At 34.2% G+C, this 21,385-nt stretch overlaps 4 protein-coding genes across 10 annotated transcripts; 3 read left to right on the top strand and 1 right to left on the bottom strand.

Annotated features, from left to right (window-relative positions):
* The first annotated feature begins 240 nt into the window (after window positions 1-240).
* Window positions 241-8,578, top strand: LOC102630334 (ALBINO3-like protein 2, chloroplastic). Of its 2 annotated transcripts, none has more exons than XR_003064923.2 (14): window positions 241-717; window positions 855-961; window positions 1,556-1,683; window positions 2,606-2,677; window positions 3,174-3,275; window positions 4,767-4,826; window positions 4,983-5,048; window positions 5,962-6,009; window positions 6,703-6,876; window positions 6,970-7,025; window positions 7,154-7,271; window positions 7,586-7,675; window positions 7,794-7,971; window positions 8,121-8,270. XR_003064923.2 is itself a non-coding variant. In XM_006474204.4 (14 exons), the coding sequence occupies exons 1-14, from the start codon at window positions 353-355 to the stop codon at window positions 8,275-8,277; spliced, it is 1,653 nt and encodes a 550-aa protein (XP_006474267.1). In that variant the 5' UTR covers window positions 248-352; the 3' UTR covers window positions 8,278-8,578. The 2 variants fall into 2 exon arrangements, 1 of the variants encoding a protein (XP_006474267.1); XM_006474204.4 differs by having other exon boundaries at window positions 248-717; window positions 7,862-7,971; window positions 8,121-8,578.
* Window positions 8,579-8,693: 115 nt separating this feature from the next.
* LOC102630641 (tRNA-specific adenosine deaminase TAD2) lies at window positions 8,694-10,740 on the bottom strand. Of its 2 annotated transcripts, XM_006474206.4 has the most exons (8): window positions 10,454-10,739; window positions 10,307-10,344; window positions 10,034-10,100; window positions 9,759-9,918; window positions 9,577-9,673; window positions 9,328-9,431; window positions 9,017-9,107; window positions 8,694-8,890 (listed from the first exon to the last, which is right to left on the bottom strand). In XM_006474206.4, exons 1-7 carry the CDS (start codon window positions 10,517-10,519, stop codon window positions 9,064-9,066), a joined length of 576 nt encoding a protein of 191 aa, XP_006474269.1. In that variant the 5' UTR covers window positions 10,520-10,739; the 3' UTR covers window positions 8,694-8,890; window positions 9,017-9,063. The 2 variants fall into 2 exon arrangements, with proteins under 2 accessions (XP_006474269.1, XP_052289709.1); XM_052433749.1 differs by lacking the exon at window positions 9,017-9,107 and having other exon boundaries at window positions 10,454-10,740.
* A 255-nt stretch (window positions 10,741-10,995) lies between these two features.
* On the top strand, window positions 10,996-12,679 carry LOC102631144 (mitotic-spindle organizing protein 1B-like). Of its 2 annotated transcripts, none has more exons than XM_006474207.4 (2): window positions 10,996-11,201; window positions 12,295-12,679. In XM_006474207.4, the coding sequence occupies exon 2, from the start codon at window positions 12,297-12,299 to the stop codon at window positions 12,516-12,518; it is 222 nt and encodes a 73-aa protein (XP_006474270.1). In that variant the 5' UTR covers window positions 10,996-11,201; window positions 12,295-12,296; the 3' UTR covers window positions 12,519-12,679. The 2 variants fall into 2 exon arrangements, with proteins under 2 accessions (XP_006474270.1, XP_006474271.1); XM_006474208.4 differs by lacking the exon at window positions 10,996-11,201 and adding an exon at window positions 11,769-11,932.
* A 3,355-nt stretch (window positions 12,680-16,034) lies between these two features.
* LOC102606754 (protein CHLOROPLAST IMPORT APPARATUS 2-like) lies at window positions 16,035-19,895 on the top strand. 4 transcript variants are annotated; one of them, XM_052433748.1, is made up of 4 exons: window positions 16,038-16,476; window positions 16,619-18,137; window positions 18,665-18,817; window positions 19,607-19,895. In XM_052433748.1, the coding sequence occupies exons 2-4, from the start codon at window positions 17,043-17,045 to the stop codon at window positions 19,685-19,687; spliced, it is 1,329 nt and encodes a 442-aa protein (XP_052289708.1). In that variant the 5' UTR covers window positions 16,038-16,476; window positions 16,619-17,042; the 3' UTR covers window positions 19,688-19,895. The 4 variants fall into 4 exon arrangements, 3 of the variants coding, with proteins under 3 accessions (XP_024953072.1, XP_052289708.1, XP_006474272.1); XR_008051787.1 differs by having other exon boundaries at window positions 16,035-18,137; window positions 18,670-18,817; XM_006474209.4 differs by having other exon boundaries at window positions 16,038-18,137.
* The last annotated feature ends 1,490 nt before the right edge of the window (window positions 19,896-21,385 follow it).

The raw sequence follows: 21,385 nt of genomic DNA, 5'->3' as shown, positions 1-21,385 counted from the left end.
TATAAGTCACATAATTAAACACCTAAACTATTAAATATAATAACTCATGTTTATTAGATAATTTGGTTATTTTATAATAATAAATTAATAAATAAAACTTCTATTAAAATTTTTGATAAAATATAATTAAAGAAGCTTTTAAATATTAATAAAAAGATTTAATTAATTAATTAATTGTATAAAAATTTTATTAATTTATATTTTTTAGAAATATTGTGAATTCATTAATCATTACAATTACTTTCTTAAACCCTAATTAAAAAATTGGAATCCAAATCCAACGTCCCAATCGGACCCGCCTTTTAAATCACAAAAAAAAAAGTGAAAAATTTCCTAAACCCCTTTACCGTTAATGGCAACCGCGAAGCTCTTACTCTTGCAACTCCGCCGCTGTAGCTACTACTCTCATCCTCTGTCACGCGCGCCGCTCTGTCACCTGTTCAACGCGCCAATACCAACACTAACACAAACACAAACACCTCAACGTGCTTTCTATTTCCGACCGCACGTTCATCTCTATCACTCAGGTTCAGCTGACGACTCAAGCGTCGGCGGAGACGGCGTCGGCGACCGCTACTCAGAAGTACCGATACCTGTCGAGACTGTCAATTTGAGTGAGAGAGTGATTGAAAGTATCGCCGGTGAAGAGTCGAGTCTTCCTGTTCGTGCGCTTATTTCGTTCCTTGATACTTACCATGATTTCACTGGCTTCCCTTGGTAATGCTCTTTCTCTCTTCTCCTCTTTAAGCCACGTGGCAGAATTTTGAACATTCATGTGGATAGTTAAAAGGTGATTTGATGGCGCCAATCCAAAGAGACTCTTAATTAATAATTGATTTGTAATGATCTTTCAGGTGGACAATTATAGTTTCGTCAACCGTAGCGCTCAGAATTGCGCTGCTTCCTCTGATTGTTTTGCAACTTAAGAAGATACAAAGGATTGCAGAGTTATTGCCTAGATGTGAGTCTTTCTTTTCCTTAGGTTTTCTACTTTTTTGTTAACACTTGAAAATAGCTCCTATTTGTTTCTTTTATTACTTAGCCTCATGTATAGAGTTAGAAAATCTTGTTTCGCTTAAGTTCCCCCTGGTGCCTCTTGTTATTGTTATTTATTATCCTTCATGGCCACTTTTGTCTTAATATGCTGTTTAGTGAAAGTTGTATGTGATTGGAGCAACAGTTACCGTCACTTGTGATGGAATCTGCATTTTGTCCTTTTCATTGTCTCTCTCAATTGTCAGAACCTTGTTATATGACATGTTAAGCTAGCTTGAATGTCAAGTTTTGAATAAGAACAAACAAGGCTTAAAGCATCTTGATAAGAAAAAAATAATAATAACAATGGTACAAATGGGTGAACCAGCTATCCACAGTAAGGCTATCACATTTCATTATGAACATAAGGGACTTTCATGATCCTTTTGTCCAATAATAAGATACTTAATCATTCTCATAAAATTCCTGCAGGGAACTTTTTTCTTTCCTTTCTTGTTTAGTGCAGTTGAGATATTGAATTTGGAATTAATTTTTTTTATCTGAATTTCGTTTCTCTTAGTGCCGCCTCCATTTCCTCCACCTCTGTCAGAAAAGAGGTTTGTTGACCAAATATCACTTTTTCGGAGGGAAAAAAGAGCAGCTGGTTGCCCCTCATTGCTATGGTTCATTGCATCCTTTGCCATCCAGGTGATACTTCTATATACTTTTTGTTTCTTAACTTTTCCTTCAACACAGAGATGTAGGAAGAAGTCTATATTTTCTAAGCTGAAAAGCTCCCAATGTCTTAATAGTCCAACCCCAATTGATTAAAGCCCCAGTGTACTAATTTTAATCAAATATGCATATGTATTAGATCTGGTATTAACGGAGTGGTCTGTCCTGCTTATGACTATTCTGCTGGATTGAAGTTTGTCACATGCAGAAGTTTTTGGTTTGCCAGAACTCTTCTTTAGCTAAATAATTATTAGACTATATTGAATATAGGATGGATGGTTCATCCTCCATTACCAGAGCTATAATCATTCCGATGTTCATTCATTATTACTAGCCTCAGTTAAGATTTAAACTGCTCTTGGAACCTTGTTGGTTTCCTAGATTAAAGAGAATTAATGTATACTACGGGATAAATGCAATACTTGTCATGTTAGATTCATAAATTGTGGGTATAATTTGGAAGAGAAGAAAATTCAACAAAACTTGTCTTTACGATTTTGATGTTAGTATTTTTGTTTATTTACTTTCTGATCTTTGTTATGAGGGAGAATGTGTTTCTGTGTTTTTCATATCTAGGACTCTTATTATATACTGTGTGGCCACATTTTTTTTTTTAAATTCTTTTGAGTTGTCTTGATCTATATAATTGCATTGCCCTATTTTTGCTTTTGTGGACAGCTTGTTCGCCTTTCTGTAAGTTATTTTCATTTAGTGTATTTATACTCCCTCTTTTATAAGCAAAATTAAAAAGAGGATTAAAAAACGACCTTTCTTATAAGAAAAATTAAAAAGAGAATTAAAAAAAGATAGTAGAGTAGTTTATAGTTGATTGGAATGCTTTTTAACACGCAATTATCTTGCCAGAGTTTTCTCATAGATTAATATTTACCTACAGGTCCCATGCTTTCTCGTAGGAGTGACCAGCATTCGGAGAATGTCATTGGATGGTCATCCAGGGTTTGATTGTGTAAGGAACTGACACACTTAAATATTTATTTTTAGATAATAAGATATCAGTATTAATGATAACATTTATCATCATCAGTATCTTCTCATAGATTAACATAGTTGAAGTGTCGTAATGCTGATGTTGCTTGAGTTTTAAATCAAAATGAATTTTTATGTGTTGGGTCATAGTTTAGTTTTGATAGTGCATCTGACAGCTTATCGCGTATTGATGGTAAATATTGATGATGAAGACATATGACTATACATATTGTTTGTTTAAGTATTGTTGAATCTCATCTTATCAGTTTATGTTGAATGGAAACAATTTACAAATTGTAATTTGGTGACAAGAATCTCCCTCTGTAAACTATTTTCAATGTTCTTGACAATGGAGGAACTCATTATGTTTTGTTTATCTTTACCCCTGTAGGCGTTGAATATATTTGTTGAATATGATGTTTATCTTACTAAAGTAGTATAGTGCATGTTGATTTTTTCTCTGGAATTTTTAACAGGGTGGGATTTGGTGGTTCCAAAATTTGACCGAATATCCTCATGGTGTTTTAGGCTCCATCTTTCCAGTGTTGATGGCCGGTCTGCACTACACTAATGTTCAGGTATTTGTATCCATATCCCATGATTAAAAACTTTTAAATGAGGCAATCTATTATTATGTTTCTCCTTTCTAAGTATTTTCAAGATTCATCATTCTTTTTCATCCAGCTTGATTGAAATATGGTCCTGGGTTAATTGTGATTGTTTGAGTTTTTCATTTCTTTGTTCCTCATGTTTTTGGGTATACTTTATATAAATACATTTGTACAGATTTTTGGTTTCTGTACAGTAGGGAAGGTTTTAGGTTTGCAGATCTAGGGTTCACTTTTGTAATTCTTTTCTCTTCATTTCTTCAATCAAATTTTGTATGTTGGTAGAGATAAATAATGATTTCTTGTATATTGGTCGATGAACAGTTTCAAACAAATTAGCATTCTAGTGCACAACATGGTTTATTGTTGTGGATGCTTTCGTGTAAAATAAAATTTGGTTATGTGGTGCCTGATGTATTAATTACTTGCTCATGCTTCTTTAGCTTTTGACATGTAAAGGTGATTTTTATTTATTCAAAAATGAATGAATTGCTTGGCATCATCAAGAGAAATAGGTCATTGGTGAAATCTCCTATGGTAGCTACCATATTCTTGCAATCTTTGTAATGGTAGCTACCAAATTGTTGCAATCTTTGTCCCATTACGTCAGAGTGAATATGAACAGTTAAGGTGCTGCCACACTGTTGCCAAGTAATAGTAATTTTGTTTTGGCATGTGATTAGAATTTGTGCATACGCCTGCATGCTTAACTAAAAGCATATATTCCATGTTATTAGCTATAAATATTTTGTCTCTCATAATCAGATATTTCAATGCAACCATTGGGCAACTTTTCTAAGGTATTAATTTTTTTAATTGTTTGATAACCTGATTCTTACATATTTACTTCCAGTGTCCTTCTTAACACGTTTTGGAGCTGGATTAAGAGAGCATCTCAGTTCAGCTTAATCTAAGCAACCCCGAACAAGCAAAGTTTTCTTTTAAAAATTCCTTTTTTTGTTTCTTGAAACATTGGAAAATATCTCTCACCTTTCATGTTCTACCAATTTATGAGTTATCTTATGTTGTTATTATCTTTAAAATAATAGCGACAATACTATTGTTGCATGCTTCATTATCTGGCTGCTATGTCAGTGGAATGAATAAAACAAATTGCTGCCTGAAGTTATTTGTATGCTTAGACTGCTTGTGGCTAAGAATAGGTTTACTTGTTCACTGTGTTGGTCACTTTGGATATAAATATATTAGCATTATCTTTGACAAGTCATAGCATTACATATGTGATACTGCAATATTTGTGTGTGTTTTCCGTACTGCATTTCTTTCACCAAAGAAGGTTGTTTCTGTTGCATGAGAAATAGGTATGCCTGGCATCTATATCTTCTTCTCCATGACTTGAAATAGTTCTTTGGACATCATGAACTATATTGCTTATTTTAACAAAGTATTGCTGAGCTTATTATGAGGGAGTATGCTGATTCTTTATTACTATGTTATCAGCTTTCTTTTGGGGCATCTTCTCTTGGAAAAGAAAATGGTCTGCTTGGCTTATTGGCTAAAGTAAGTTGAGGGTATTTATGTTTAAAGTTTTCCATTATGCTTTATAATTAGTACAATTCATTTTTTTGGCCGTCCTTGTTTTAAGTTCAATAATCTCCGGCAGAACTTTTGGATAGCATTTTGCTTAATGCGAGTTACGGAATTGTTTTATTGCAGTATTACAAGTCGTATTTAAATCTAATGACGCTGCCTCTATTTTTTTTGGGCTATTATATTCCTCAGGTAACTTCTTGTTTCACTCATGTTTCTTTTTAAATTGTGCCACTTGATACTACATTTCCTTGAGCTTTCACTTTTAGAACTCTTTGTATAGTGAATTAAATGATTTGAAAATTTTCTTTGTATGCGTAAGTCGTATGTTGAGTCTCTTCTGAAATCTTCATCTATGAAGTAAAAGAAATTATGGAAATGATGCAGCTGCTTACTGCTCATCTGTATAATAAGTCCCATCGACTATTGTACCTTTCAGATGTGTGCAGGACAAGCTCATACAGCTTCTTTTTTTGTGAGATTTACTACCAAGACTCCCATGCTTCCATAAAATTTCTATAACTCCAGGAAATGTAACTACCTTGTCCTGAACTACAATTTTCACTTTGTTACTATCAAATGTAATAGTTCGTGATCTTCTAAAATCGTGATATGGGGTAACTAGGCCCATGTAAATGCACTCTTTTCTTGGATGGCAGTCATGCAATTCCATTAGATTGTGAGTAGCTAAATTACAACAAGAAGTTTCATGTTTCTTTTGATTTTCATTATTATAAGAAATTGAACTCAGAGACCTATGAAGTGTGGAAGGCACAGCTTCAAAAACTTAGTTGCCCGGTAAACTAATGGAGCAATTTAAGTGCATACTTAAAATTAGAGACAAACCTAATTGGTTTTTTCACACTTAAAATTTTGCAGAAGTTATTCAATATAAATGGTTTAGATAAGCAAGTGGGCAAATATTGATACATCATATATCAACATAGGTTTAATTACATTGTAACAGTACTACAATTAAGTTCATTTTGAATACTTTTCCTATTGCTTCTTTTTATTTTCTTCAGCTGAGAGTAATTATTTGACACCTAAGTTTGCCTGACCCAGTGCCTGGGCAATAATCACCAATTTTCTGTCTTGATTGCAGGGAAGTCTGGTTTATTGGGTTACCAATAGCTCATTCAGCATCGTCCAGGTAATTACTGCAATTCATGTTTCTGGAAAGAATTTGTTGTTGTGTAAGATTTATGAAGGTATTATCGGGTCAAATTTGTTTCCTTTAGATGATATGTAGGACCTGCTACTTTCCCAACTGTGAAAGACAGGAAAAGTTCACTCGAAAATGTCTAGTCTTCATTTGCTCGAATTTTATGATAAATGCCAAAATGACCCTTATAAGTTTCAGAGTGATTGATTTATTTTTTAGGTTTTGCCATAATTTGACCATTAACTTAAGAGAGCCATTTGATTCAATTGTTGAATCAGTTACTAGGCAAGCATGTACAATAATCTCGCTTTTATATTGGAAGTCCATCCAGTCATTCTTTTTGCCAGAAACCCATGGTTAACTTTTCTTCTCTTTTACTATTTACAATGAAACCCACCCCAAAATAAGCGAATCCCCTAGAACTAGGAATTAAACTCTTGGCCTCTTGCTGCTTGTCCTCTTGCTTCCATGGCAATAGGTTAAACCAACTGACTATCCTTTGGGCATGTGATTAGTTGTTTGAAACCATATGGCTTGCGGTCTTGGATCTGGTATTATAGTCTGCCATTATCAATCTCGCTGGGTTTGCAATATTCTATTATTTTAGCTATTAAAAACCAAACTTTTGTATTTCAGTTCATTTTGATTGTTTTGTAACACAAATTACAATCAATTTTGCAGCAATTAGCCCTCAAACATCCTGCTAGCCGCACAATGTTAGGGTTACCAGACAAGGTTGTTCCAGCTGCAGCCAGAAAACCTGAAGAAATTGATACTCTGGAAACAACTTTGGAATCACCAGCAAAGCAACTGAAAATTTCTGTTGAAAACCTAACACCTAAAGAGCTTATTGCTGTAAGTAGCTAAAACTAGGAACCCTATCAATTATTTGAATGGTAGGGATGTGTTAAACGTTGTCTTACGTCTTTTTTGTTGGAATCTGGACAGCTTTCAGTCAAATTCTTGTCAAAGGGGGATAAAGAAAGACCAATTCCCTTGTTACAGTAATTTGCATTTCTTGCTATCTTTTTTCCTTCATCATTCTATGGTTTTATTTATATGTTAAAGTGTAAGGCAATCTCCATATCTTGAGGTACAATTGCTTTACTAAATAATTAACATTTGGTTACAGACTCGCTCTCAACAAAGAACCTGATAACATAAATGCATTAATTCTTATGGGGCAGACTCAATTGCAGAAAGGGCTTCTAGAAGAAGCCGTTGAATATTTAGAATGTGCTATCTCCAAGGTTTGAGTTGAAGTTTGATTTAGTTACTTCTCAAGATGTTGACATGCTTTAGAGTTTATATAGGTTTGAAGCACTGAAAAACTTGTTCATCCATGATCTACCGTCCTGTCCTTACTGAAATTTGAACAGCAATGTTTAAATTAAACTTGTATTGGTGCTTGTTTTGGAATCATCTTTTCAAAAAATTACTAAGATGCCTTTATTACTGGACTTTGATTTATGCTAATCTTTGCGAGTAATTTTTATGATCAAATCAGTGTTCCTGGGTTCTTGCTGTGTCGTTAACTATAATCTGTTCTTTGACATTTCATCAGCTTTTTCTTGCTGGCCATCCAACAGAACCTGAGGCTATTGATCTTCTAATTGTTGCTTCTCAGTGGTCAGGTGTTGCCTGTATACGGCAGGTATAAAGTCATTAATGCTTTTAGATTCTAATCAATACTTCGAAATCAGAGAGAGAGGATAACATATTAAATCCTGAAGTATTTTCTGATCAAGTTCAATTTTGGGACCCTGCAAAAGGCTGCCCATAATTTTTTTGAGTTGGTTCAGCAGGGTCAACTCAAATTGCTTTCTTTTGTATGTCACAGGAGAAATGGGAGGAAGGGATTGCACATCTGGAAAGAATTGGAAACTTGAAAGAGCCCGAGGAACCAAAGTCCAAAGCTCATTATTATGATGGATTAGTAGTGCTTGCAAGGTACGTTGCTAACATTACTTTTTTAATATTTGCAACTTCGCCCTCGATAATTAATCTTCTCACAGTCTCCAATATCATTGATATAATTTATGTTAATTGCTATGAACTGAAAAAAAAAAGATTTGCATCTTGCTTTTTTGGGTTTTCAGTGCTTTATGTAATGTTGGTCGCAATGCTGAAGCTGAGAAGTATTTGCGTTTAGCTGCAGCTCATAATCCCCAGTATAATGAACTATTGGAACAATTAGAAAACAATGACGAAGAGTTTGTTAGTGATCTCAGTAGCAGCAGGAGACGAGATTACTAACCTCTTTTCATTAACCATGTCATTCAATTGTATCATAGATTCACAGATTCAGATGAGTGCTGTGAGAAGTTTGCATGTAGTAGAGCAATTTTGGATAGATAAAAATGAGGGTTTTTTTTTTCTTTTTTATTTTTAAAGGTAGAAAACAGATTAACATAGAGGAGACTATAACAGTTTTGCTTGATAGAGGACAGTTTTACATATGGGGATGTTGTGCAAGAAACAATTTCAAAAAAATAATTATAGTTAACAATTTGTAGTCTTCTTCACTTTTATCAACAAATTTATTTTAAATTTTTAATGTCATGTTTGTTAAATACATAAGTAGGTGTGCATTGAATTATGCTTTACTTGCCAATTTTGGAAGTTAATTTCTTTTTTACGAACTTGAAACAACTGCTTTTCAGAGAAAGAAATTGATAGCAACCTTAGTGCAAACTAATTTATTGGTATATAATGTAAAGATAATGTAACTCAAACACAATGGAGAAACTTGATACGAACTGGAAGATCGATTTACATTTACTTTGTGTCATGCTGATAGCCATCTCATCAACCATATGTCTCTTCTCTTCCTGAAAGCCAGCTCGAATGATGCATTCACAGCACATGCCTGAGATTTCACATGATGATAAATAAAATTGACCAAAACATTAAAAAATAAATAAAGGAAAAAAAGAGAGAGAGAACAAAGCTAAAGTAGTAAAAATTATTAAGCTGCGGCAGCAATATAACAGACCTTTGTGTGCGTCTCTCTCTCTCTCTCTCTATATATATATATATATTTCAATTCATTGCCTGGTGAACAAGAGGCCTATGCGGTTTTGGAGCTGAATTCAAGCAGAGATTAGAATAAAGAAACATTTTAAAAATAAAAATAAATCAGAAAAAGAAATGCAGAAAATGATCTATTCCTTTTAAGCTAAACAGCTCCATAAGGTGACTATTTTCTTTCATGCTCTTTAGAACAAAAGAAAACATTAAAATAGCAGTACACCTCTCTTCATGCTACCATATGAAGCCTAAGTTTAAGATAAGACATCTATATACCATTGGGGTTCCCTTGTTCATAGAAACTTCGAAACAGAGAGACTGCTTCCGATGCCATTACTCCTCCTGTACATTTGAAACCTTTCCTTCCAAGAACATCACCACTAAAAAAAAGTTCAGAATATTAAAAATTGTAAAAGACAGGAACAGTTAACTCTATTAAATTGCATGATGAATTGCAGATGTTTAACCACGACAAGATCAGCACAAACGAAAATGTAGTTTTTGATCCTAGGTTAAAAAGTAAACCTATTCAGCATCTTAGAGTCACTCAAATGCAGAGACAGTATCGATCCACATCCTCCAAATTTCTCATTTGCACATCCATAGTATACTTCCTTTATACCTAAAAAAGAGGTGATCTAAATGTTAATAAGACCAACAAAAAGGGATTAGCTTTTTGATATTATGATTCAAAGAGGATCGTATACCAAGAATCGATAATGCAGCAGCACACATAATACATGGTTCACATGTTACATAAAGACAGCATTTCGAGAATTTTTCAGCAATCTCTGACTGTGAGAGTCCATTTTTCTGCCACTGGTCAAGAAGAACATCAATAGCTTCCATTTCTGCATGCCTTGTAGCCTGCAGCAAAAAAATTAGAGTGAAACCTATACAATGTGAAAAAAGATACTAATTAAAACTAGATATAAATAAATAGGAAAGTTAAAAGAGAGGAAAAAAAAATTCATGTTCTTACGTTTCTTGTCTCAGTAGTTCGATTTCGACCAGCAGCAATGACCTTTCCATCTTCCAGAATCACACATCTAATCAATAAAAATAGTTCAAATGATGATCAATGAAGCCAAAAATTCATGCTCTTGACATATGCAAGAGCAATAAACAGAAGCAAAGTATGAGGCATGTCTCCACAAAACGGCACAGATTTGGAAACTTGTTCTTTAGAATCAAATAAGATAATATTCTAGAAGTGGCATGCTTGAAACAATGACAAGAGTTATAAGCATCTTACCCAACTGGCACTTCAAGGGAGTCCAAAGCAAGTTTTGCCTGACACGGAAAAAAGAATCATGTTAAAAATGCAAAGTAACGGGACCAAAATGATATTTTGCACGAAAGTAAAAAAGGTCTAATTTCTATACAGAGTTATACGCATTACCTGTTGTATTGCAAGATCCATGAATGCAAGAGTATCAGGAGACCACTCTTCCCCAGAAGAAGCCATCTATAAATCAACTCTCACAAGCATTTCATCAAACACTTTGCATGCATCACAACACAGTCTATACAATCTAACAGTTACTGGCTACTCATAAACGAATTAAGCAAAAATTTAAAATAAAATAAAATGAAAGAGATTTATATATAAATGTCAGAGATTTGCATACTACGCTGGGAATTTTCTTTGGGAGGATTTTATTTAACTTCTAAGTTAAAAATAGATGACTTCAAAATTCTCTTATTTGTATCGCAAAAGATCCGTGAAAGTACAAGATTACCCCTAGAAAATACAAGTCGAAGCAAGGGTGGGCATCGAATTTGGATTTGGCTTCGGATCTGATTGGAAATCATTTGTCCAATACGATGGGATTTATTTCGGATCGGATCGGATCAGATCGAATTCAGGTCAATCCGAATAATCCGATCGGATTGCAGTGCCACTTAAAAAAATATACATATATAAGCCGAAATTAAATGAAAACAGCCCAGCCGCGCGACTACAAAACAAACCAATCGACGACCACAAACCGCACCCACGGGCCACCACCTAAAGCACACGGCGAACCACGCCGCCGACGACACAAACCGAACCCGTCTTGATCGACGTCCAGCCTCCACGACGTCCTCCAGACCCACGACGAGCAGCCGACAGCTACAGCAACCTCGCGAGTCGCGACTTGTTGACGGTAATCCACTAATCCCGACGCATAACGACTCCCGACGATTTGTTTGTATTGATCCGATCCCGCACGCATTTTATTGTTTTTCATTTTACCTATACGTCGCATTGTGGACTCAGTTGTTACAGTTTGGTTAGCAGTCAGAGATGGTTAATGAAATTCTTTATCCAGTGCTGTTCTCGTGTTTTCAGTGTATTAATTATTCGTGAGAACATTAGGGATTTTTTTTAAAAAAAATTCTTAGAATCTATTCTGTAGTGAAGTAATGCATCCTATCTATGAAGTGTTTGATTGTTGTGCTGGCATTAGATGGGAGTTATCCAGAAAGTTGAAATCTTTCCACTTTCTTTCTCTATGTTAATTGTTAACTTTTTTTTTTCAGTTTTTAAACTGCGACGTAATGCAGGATTTTTGGAACCGTCAAGTTCTTAAACAAAAAGGGGACTAGCATTTCTGCGCTATGCTGTTCTTATTATTATTTTATTTTTTTATTTTTTTAACTCAATACGGACCGATCCGAATCCGAATTTATCCGGAATATTCATCCGATCCGGATTTGATCCCGTTTATGGATTTTTCCAATCCAAATTATCCGAAATCTGATCGGATTTGGGATCCGAAATTTTCCAAAAGCTTCCCTAAAGAGTAATTTCAGCATCAATCCAAATTTCACTACTTGATTCAGTTTCCAAAATTCGAATCTTTTGCTTTGTCATTTCTCTTCCGCTCTTCGACTGGTACGTTTCTTATTATTATTATTTTTTTATAATTTTGAATTATTTCATTTTTATTTTCATTTATACTTTAATTGATTTAATGCGGTGGTAGTATGTCTATCCTTACCGGTACTTCAGAATTTAAATCAATTTTTGTGATTATTTTTGCGCGCGAGTTTTCAGTTTCGATATTTGTAATCACCCCCTTAGGGTTTCTGATTCGTGCATTGATGTTTCAATTGATTCAATCAAGTAGATTTCTGTTATAGTGTTTTTTTCCTTTATGAAATCAGAGAATCAAATGTAGGTTTCATTTTGTAATGTAGGTATATTTGGGAAATGTTTTTAAATGAATTTTTTTTTCTTTTTTTAAAATTTTGTAGATATGGATCCTGAGGCTGCAAGAACTGCCCGTGAATCCTTGGACCTTGCATTTCACATGTCAAACATTCTCGATACAGGCCTTGATCGTCACACTCTCTCAATCCTCATTGCCCTCTGTGACTTGGGTGTTAACCCTGAGGCTCTTGCAGCTGTGGTCAAGGAACTCCAACAAGAACCCTCTCCCTCGCCCCCAATGTCTACCGCGCCATCATCCATACCTTGAATAGGTTTGTCTTATTACTTAATCATGATTGTCAAATTGTGAGAATAGGTAGATTTCATGCTATGTATTAATAGCCTCTTTGATAGTATCAGAGATTCAATTTGTGTTTATTCATGGATCTGTGTCTTTTATTCTCCTATTGCTATATTCTTGATTTGTTACTCTGGGATTTATTTTCTTTTGGCGTCTGTTATTGAAGCCTGGTTTACACTGTGGAACTGCCTAGATATAAAATTGAATGTGTAAAGTCACAGTCAACCAATAAAAACATGCACACATTCGCAAACATTTTACCTTGGTCTAAAAGAATTGAAAGAGCTTGGAAGTCCAAACCTTTGCCCTTAGCCCAACTTTCTATTCAAATGGGTTTGAAAATATGGCCCCAAAACCTAACCTTCAGAAAGAATTCAAATTCATGATGTGTTTGGAGCATGGAGTAAATCTGAAAGAGTATGTCATATGAGATTACCCATAACTTGGACCATAAAAGGATAAGACACATATGGTCCCCAACTGTTACCTTGGAGTACATAGTTGAATGAAGAGCAACAAATGGTGCCCCAGTTGGTAGTCCAGAGGGCACCCTAGCTTATGTATGTGAAGAGAATGGGTATCCATTTTCTTTTCAAGGATAGGCTAAGTCGGCAGCCAAGATTAGTCTTAGGAGATTATATCTCTTATCTATGTTATGAAAGAATGGGCCGTTTGTTTTGGAACTTTTCATGTCTAAAAATATTTCAAAGCATGGATGTCTCTGTTTTGATTACTATAGATCCATTTGCTTCTTCCACTGGTGCTTCGTATGGTTGTAGTTGTTTTGCATTAATTAAAATATTGCCAAGCAAATAAGCAAGTTTTTCTTTTAATTGTCAATTTTTGCTTCTTTTTACATTAGCTATACCAAATTTCCTATACGCATGCTGCTGCTTACAGCTGCCGAATAAAGAGAAAAATCTTTCATCTCAAGGCATGTTTGATGCCATAAGCAGTAAGAAACAAAATTATAGTCTCTTGTTTTTAAATTTCCAACTGTAATATCAAACCGACATTTATATATATACACATATATCTCCCAAAAAGTTCTCTAACATACTATACATACAACCTTTACTATTATGTGCCAAAAGCAACACAAGATTTCGTAAATGCTCTAAAATAGACTGTCTAAAACAAGTTAAGAGCTCTCAATTTGTTGAAGATAATATACTAGATTGGTGTATATTTTTGTCATTTATCTACCTAGTTTGGCATAGTTTTAACTTTCACTTATGGCAATATTTGTGCAGTATCTTTGGATGAATTTTTTTTTGTTTCGGAGACCCTTTATTGGTTGTGGTTTTAATATTGAAAATCGTGATATGTTATTATAGGATTTTGACATGTCGTTGTAATAACATGATCTAGCACTGTGCTAGAGTTACGTGAGTATATGGATATTAATGAAATGACAGTTAAAAGTCTTAGCTGATTTGTTTTTTCTGGGTGGTAAGAGATGATAATTCTCGAACTGGGCAATTGGATAGACAGAGAAGAATTACACATTATATCTATAATGAAATTTCTAGTTGTAATGTTATCCAATTTTGATGGCTGTGATATTTTCGGGTCACACATTTAAAGATAAGGTATTGTCAGAGTTGTGAACGTGATTTCAGGATATGTACTCATACTCCTGTGGCCACAATAGAAAGGATCTGCCTGTGACCAAATTCATCCTTAAATTTCAAAGTCTGTACTCTGTACACGTAGGCTTTGACTTTACCTCATCATTTCGCAATATTAATAAATATTATGACTTTGAAATTAATTTTAATTTATTGATAATGTTAAGAACTGTTAATTTATTTCAACATACAGAACTTGAATTCTCTAAATTATGCTAGAGGAAAAATCTTATGACTACTAGTCCTCAGAGTGTTAATTTGGTCATATTATCTTAATTGAAATTTCATATTGTTTAATAGCTGGTTAAAATAGTTCATAGCCTTTCTGTATATTTCTGCAATTGAAACACTTGAAACTCAGAAGCAAGTAAAAAGGGGGGGAAAAACCATTTTAGGAAATTAATAATTTGTCAAATCTATGAAACAACAAAGACCAAAAATCCATGTTACAAGTGTCTAGGATATCTTCAGAAATATCTAAAACATCCAGGAAATGATAAATAAAACTTAAACTGGAAAATATAGAACGTGCATTGACACTTGCACTTTTTTATTTTCTTTCATTAATTTTTTTCCCATATCGAACAGTCAATTCAGACAATATAAAATATATATATGGAGAGAGAGAAAAAAAAAAGTCTTTTCCTAGTGTGCACATTTTTATTATAGTGAAGTATGAGAGTAAAATACAAAAAATATAAATTTTAATATGTTCGAGACTTTATTTTTTTATCTGTCAGTAACATTTTTTTTTTAATAAAGTGAAGATGTTCTTATTAAAAAATTATTATTATTATTATTTATATATATATATATATATATATATATATATGTATGTATGTATGTATGTATGTATGTATGTATGTATGTAATTGGAAGTGGTTATCTACTCTTTTTCCATGTTTGAGAGAGAGGATTTTTATTTACATAAGTGGTAAAACGCGGGTAAACTGCTTCTTTATTTTGAGCAGTTAGGATTATATGTATACCACACATAATTGAACTAAATCAAGCTAGATTGGGACTTTGGGCGAGAGATTTTTGTTATTATTATTATTTTTGAAGAAAAGAAAACAGAAGATGATGGATTGATGATGCAAATTAAAGATAAAGCTAGCAATTGTAATCACAAAGCCAATGAACATAATAACCCCAACGTATGAGGGCCATCTGCCACACATAAACAAGCGAAAGACTCCAAAAAGGTTCAAATCATTTCTCCACCCTACTAACATCCAAAACCGCGGCCCCCCCTTGCGACGTAGATACACGTGATAACCCTCCAACCAATGAAGCGCATGCCACATCAGCCCTAAAAAATCTATCTTCACCAATGCCATTTTGCCACGTCAGCAGATAAGAAACCTTTCCAATAAAAATAAAATCTCTTAAGGAATTTGCAGGTGGTATGGGTGGCAAATTTGGCATAATCTAACCAGAGACATCCATGCCCGCCCATGAACATGATGAGGATCAGGAGCTTTTGGTCGAAATTGTCCTTTTTGAAAACCCTTGGGATAGCAAAAATGCCATTGACATATGTATATTCTTTTATGTTCTATTAATGGTTTATCATTGATGACCATAGTATGATTTTAAGTAAAAATTGTTAAAAATAAGGAGTTATGATTCAAATTTCACGATTCTTTCTTTTTCTTTTCTTTTAAGCTCATTTTTGGATGCTTATATGCTGAGCATTTTTTGAAATATTCTCAAAATAATTTTGGAAAATCAATTCTTAAACTTTTAAATTATACGAAAATAAAAAAGGTCAATTTTGATAAGTAGAAAGCCTTAGGAGAAGGCCGATACAGTAAAATGGAACTAAGGAATATAAAATAATTGAACCCAGAACTAACACAGAAGTAAAAGAGATAGCAAATCAGAGTAACGAATTGTACTAGTGACGAGTGAGTGGTCCTACAGGCTACACCAACGACCAGAGACTACTGAAACACTAGCATTGTCCCTTCTTCTGTTCTCATCTCTTTCACTCTTTACACATACATAACCCCAATCTTTCAGAATTCCCCCTCAACGGATCTTTTCCCATTCATTCTCGTGACCTGCCTTCTCCCTCGTCTAATCTCTCTCTCTCTCTCTCTCTTAGCTTTTTATATAAATATATATATGCACAGATGGTTTTTCTTCTCCTTACTTGGTTTACTTACCTTTCTTAGATTGTTTTGTTTCTCCTTCCCTTTTACTCCAAAATTCTCTCATCATAGCAAAATATAACTCCTTTGCTCATCTGGGCATTTCTTGGATTTTGCAATTTCCTTCATTTCTTCAGGGTATTTGTGGGTTTGAATTTGTTTCTGTAATAGGGTTCTAGGTCGTTCTTATTTCTAATTTATTACTTTTGTTTTTGGCCCTTTCTTCTTCTACTTTATATTCTACAACTTTTTTTGTTGTGGCACACTTTTTACTTTTTAGGGTTCAGGGTTTTAATACTCATTTCATACAGAGGACTCAAAAGGCTCTTTCTTTCCTTGCGAATTCAAGGCAACAAAAGGAAAAAAACAAAAGGTTCAGTTTTAAACTTTTATTTCAATTGGGTATGTTTTTTCTTTTCCTACCAATTATCTGAATTCTGCTTCTGCTTGATTATTTCTGATTTGGGTTTTTATCAAGTTTCCAAATTTCTTTTTCCGCGCTTTAACTGTCATCGGAGCTTGAATTCTCACTAAAGCTCATCCCTTTCTTGCCAATTTTGAAGAAAAAAGTGAACTTTTACCTTTTCTCGAGTGAATTCTACCCAGAATTCAACCTTCAAATGTTGTCCCAACTTTCACTTTCGTAAGACAAAATAGTTAAATTAGCATCAAATTTTAGTCCTGTACTTCAAACTGTACTAAAAATGTCTTCCTATTTGAGTGGAGGCGGAAGAACCTATGCGCTAGACTTAGAAATCATAAAATCCCCATCCCATTCAACAGGAACCTCACACACATCATCATCCCCTTCATCAACTCTTTCAGAAGCAAGCAATTCCCCTCTAGCAATCTCCACACGAAAAGCTCGTACCCCACGGAAACGCCCCAACCAAACCTACAATGAAGCCGCTGCCCTGCTGTCCACAGCCTGCCCCAACATCTTCTCCACAAAGCACTTGACCAATTTAAACAAATTCACCACCAAGCCTCCTGACCACCGCCACCGCCACCAACAGCAAGAACCAAATCAACAATTCTTTGATGAATCCTCCGAACTGTTGCTCCCTTTCCGCGTTATTGATGACTCCGGTTTCTTGCTTCACCAACCAATCCTGGACAAACCCAGATTCCCATTGGAGCCAAAAGTAACAAAATTTTGTGAAAATAAGTTGTCATGTCAAAATAGTGGTGAAGTTGATTTCCAAGGGGCTAATCACAATCCAATGGAAGTTCAGATTTCTAGTGAGTTTGATGAAGATTTTGATGCTGAGTCTATTATTCTCGATGAGGAATTTGAAGAGGGTATTGATAGTATAATGGGTAACTTGAGTGTCAAGAAAGATGCAATTGAGTCCGATGCTGGTCCTGGCCAAGTTCATAATAGTAATTGTTGGTATGGAAATCCAATGGGAATTGGATTTGGCGGGAAACTCGAACTCGGATTCGGAATGAGAAGTGGAATGAAAGCATTGAGACAAGTTGATGAAGGCAATTGGTGGAATTTCCCGATTGATGTTCTTCAAATCTCTCCCAAATTCAACAACAGTAGCGGTACCGGTAATAGTAACAGGAAGGGTTCCTCGGAGAAGAGGAAAAAGAAAGTCGGAAAAGAAAAACCAGTAGCTGAATCCAAGGTTTCGGAATTGCCTGCCAAAGAAGAAAGTCCAATTCCCAAGGCTAATTCCGGTGAGCTGTTATTAAAGCTGCAATACGACGACGTTTTGAACGCTTGGTCCGGCAAAGGATCGCCGTTTTTAGATGAAAGTTTGGCCCCCGATGGGCAAGGAAACGATGTCTCTGTACGTTTTCTCATCTCCCGCCGGCGAATTATAATTCATGTTTTATTTATTAATATTTTGAATAAAGTACGTAGATATAAAATTAAGATTACTCAAGTTTGATTATTATTTTCTACCCATTTTCGTATATTATTATTTATTAGATTTTGTTGTTTTTTAAAGCTCCAGGTGTGCGGACGTTTTCAGCTTGTCTGTGGTAGTGGGACCTTTTAAGTTATTATTTCCTTTCTGAAACTAATCAGACGGCGGACTTGGGATTAAAATATTTTTTTAATGACCCAAAATTTGTTTTTCTGTTTTTGGTTCTTGCCTTTTAAAGAGAGGGCAAGTGAATGAATCTCTCTCTGAGACAAACTTTGCGTTCTTAAGGATTTTGAACGGAATGTGTACGAAAATGACAGGATTTTATTGAAATTATGATGTGATTGATGATTATGATGGTAGTACGTACATTAGATGCTGCGGTGGTGCGGAGCACTGAATCATTTCTTTTTTTATTTTCCTTCTTTTCCCTAATTTTGGGGCAGGCCAGGCTGGCGCAGATTGATTTGTTCTCCGACGGTGGATTGAGAGAGGCTAGTGTGTTGCGCTACAAAGAAAAGCGGCGTACGCGCCTGTTCTCTAAGAAGATCAGGTACCAAGTCAGAAAAGTCAACGCCGATCGTCGGCCCAGAATGAAGGTATAAAATTGCACCCATGTTATCCCATTGCTTTGTTTACTTAACAGTTGGGTTGTACTGTAATACCAGATGGGGTAATTAAAAATGACACGTGGCTTGTTTTGAAGACTCGTTTAAATTTACCATTTTCTCTTCCCCCGCCGCACATTTTTTGGCCTTTTGTGATTTCTTTGGTCATTTGATTTGATGGCCTAAAATTTCACATGAAATATCTCAGGATTAGATCATTATCTGATCTCACACGTATTGAGTTACCACGTCAGGAAAACAGAACTCTGATGCAATTATATCTTCAAATTTGTCCAAGGTTTTGAATCTTTTTTTTCCATTATTGAAAAAAAAAAAAGAAAAAGCTTTTTTTTTTTTTATGCAAGCTTTTTCTTGAATTAAAATGGTTAATAAAAATTAATTTTGTTATTTAACTATAAACCATTGTTTAAAACATGTGACATGTTTTGGTTTCTACTACAAATTGACTACCGAGCAATGATCTCACTTCATTGCCGAAATTGAATTGGGTCAAGCATAGTTAACAGCATTATCAATTGAATCACTATTACCACTGTTTTCTTTTTCTTTTTTTTTTAGTGAATAGTTATAATAATAATCACATAAATTATACTAATTTGGTACAAATTAGATCGGTTGACTCCCTACGCGCGAAAGTAGAGTCATACATCTAAAACTACAAATTTTGTTTAAATTTTAAACTAAAGCATGTCATATTATATATGCAAACAATGCTTTTACTAATTTAAAAAAATTATATTTTTATGCAATGTGCGACAGGGGCGTTTTGTGAGACGGCCAAATTCAAATGCTCAAGATGAAAGGGGGAAGAAGAAAGTCGTCATGCTTTCTGATTTATGAACATGGCCAACTCTTTTCTTCTTCTTTTTGTTGTTTTGATTACTTTTTTTTTTCTTTCTTTTGTTTTTTTTTTTTTCCCTTTCCCTTTACACTAAAAAAGCTAAGGAGATGAGGACTACTTTATAGAAGAGTGATGAATTAGAGATATAGGCCAAATGATTTTGCCTTGTTCTAATTAATTTCTAAATATATATAGTTCTCTTTGTTATCTAGCCTTTGTCATATGCTTTTTGTTTTCTACTTTGTCCCAAAATTACATGTATGCTGGCTTCAATAGTAGCAATGAAGTGAAGGGCATATGTTAATTGGATTCAATTGAGAATTGACTTGCGTAAGAACTAAGAAGCGAAACAATGAAATGGCAAATGTGGGCTGATGTTGATCAAGAATAATACCCACAAGCTTACAAGCCCATCAAGAATTTTTTTTTTTTATGGCCCGAAATCTCCAAGTTTTACATGCATGCGCGTATTGTTTGCCTTAATTAATTTTTGTGCATTGTAATAATTATTTCATTTTCATCTTAATAACCTTATATTTTTATTATCAGAAAAACAGAGAAAAATAGTGTAAGAGACGAGTAAAATATAAGAGGAAAAAAAATGCAAAACATGATAAAATCAAAAAATTGTAAAAGAAATAACAAAAACTCCCAAATAAGACACAATTCTTTATGGGAAATTTACTCATTTGAGCACTTTCCAACTTTTAATATCAAAAAAAATCTCACTTCATTTTTTCTTATAATAGCAACCACTTACAAAGCTTTCTGATCAAACTACCCTTAAATTCTCAAAATAAAACAAACAATCATTTCACCCAATATTATCTAACTCCCAAGCAACAGCCGAACATCTGCACACACCACCAAAACACTCCTCATTTCACCTCTCTTACATTATCCAACTATCACTCAACCTCCCTTTTATTTATCTCACATTCATCAAACTAATATATTTATCCAAGTATTGAAGACAAAATCAAGCAACAAACTAAAGAATAATAAGAAGTTAAGGTTAATATTTGTTCAATCTTTATCTTTTATTTTTTATTGGGTTTCATACAAAAAATCATTTGCTCATTTTATTATAATGTGGGTACATAAAATGGTTAATATAAGGTCGTAGATTTATAAATTAGTAAAATTTTGGCAAAATTTGACGAAAATGGATTTTGAACGATGTTGAAGACGAAACCCATAATCCAGGCGACAAGTACCTATCGCTCTGGTGACAAAACTGTCGCTCAAGCTTAGAATGACTTGTCGCCCAAGCAATAGGTATGCGTCGCTTGGATTTTGGTATTCATCACACGGGCGAAAAAATACGTTGCCTAATATACAATATTGTCTCCTGGGTGATAGTGCTGTCACCCAAATCACCCGAATTTGTTGATAATTAGTTATTTATTTAATATAGTAATGTTATTGTTTGCAATGTTTTTAATGAAGTAGTATTATTATTTTGCGTCAGGTTAATAGAGTCGATAGTTCTTAAGATATATTTTAATGGAGCGTGGAAGATTTTGGAGGATGGTCGTATGGAGTATGAGAATGAAAAAGTTATTGCATTTTGTTTCAAAAAAAATGCAACATTTTGTTTCAAAAAAGATGCAACATTTGAACAATTAGGAAATTATAGTACACGTCCGAACATTGCAAGTGAATCTACCATATGTACCATCATTTTCCAGTCGACA

The sequence above is a fragment of the Citrus sinensis genome, chromosome 9 (assembly GCF_022201045.2).
Source record: "Citrus sinensis cultivar Valencia sweet orange chromosome 9, DVS_A1.0, whole genome shotgun sequence".
NCBI classification, from domain to species: Eukaryota; Viridiplantae; Streptophyta; class Magnoliopsida; order Sapindales; family Rutaceae; genus Citrus; species Citrus sinensis.
The sequence above is the reverse complement of the archived record's forward strand: the minus strand, read 5'-3'. Positions and strand labels throughout refer to the sequence as shown.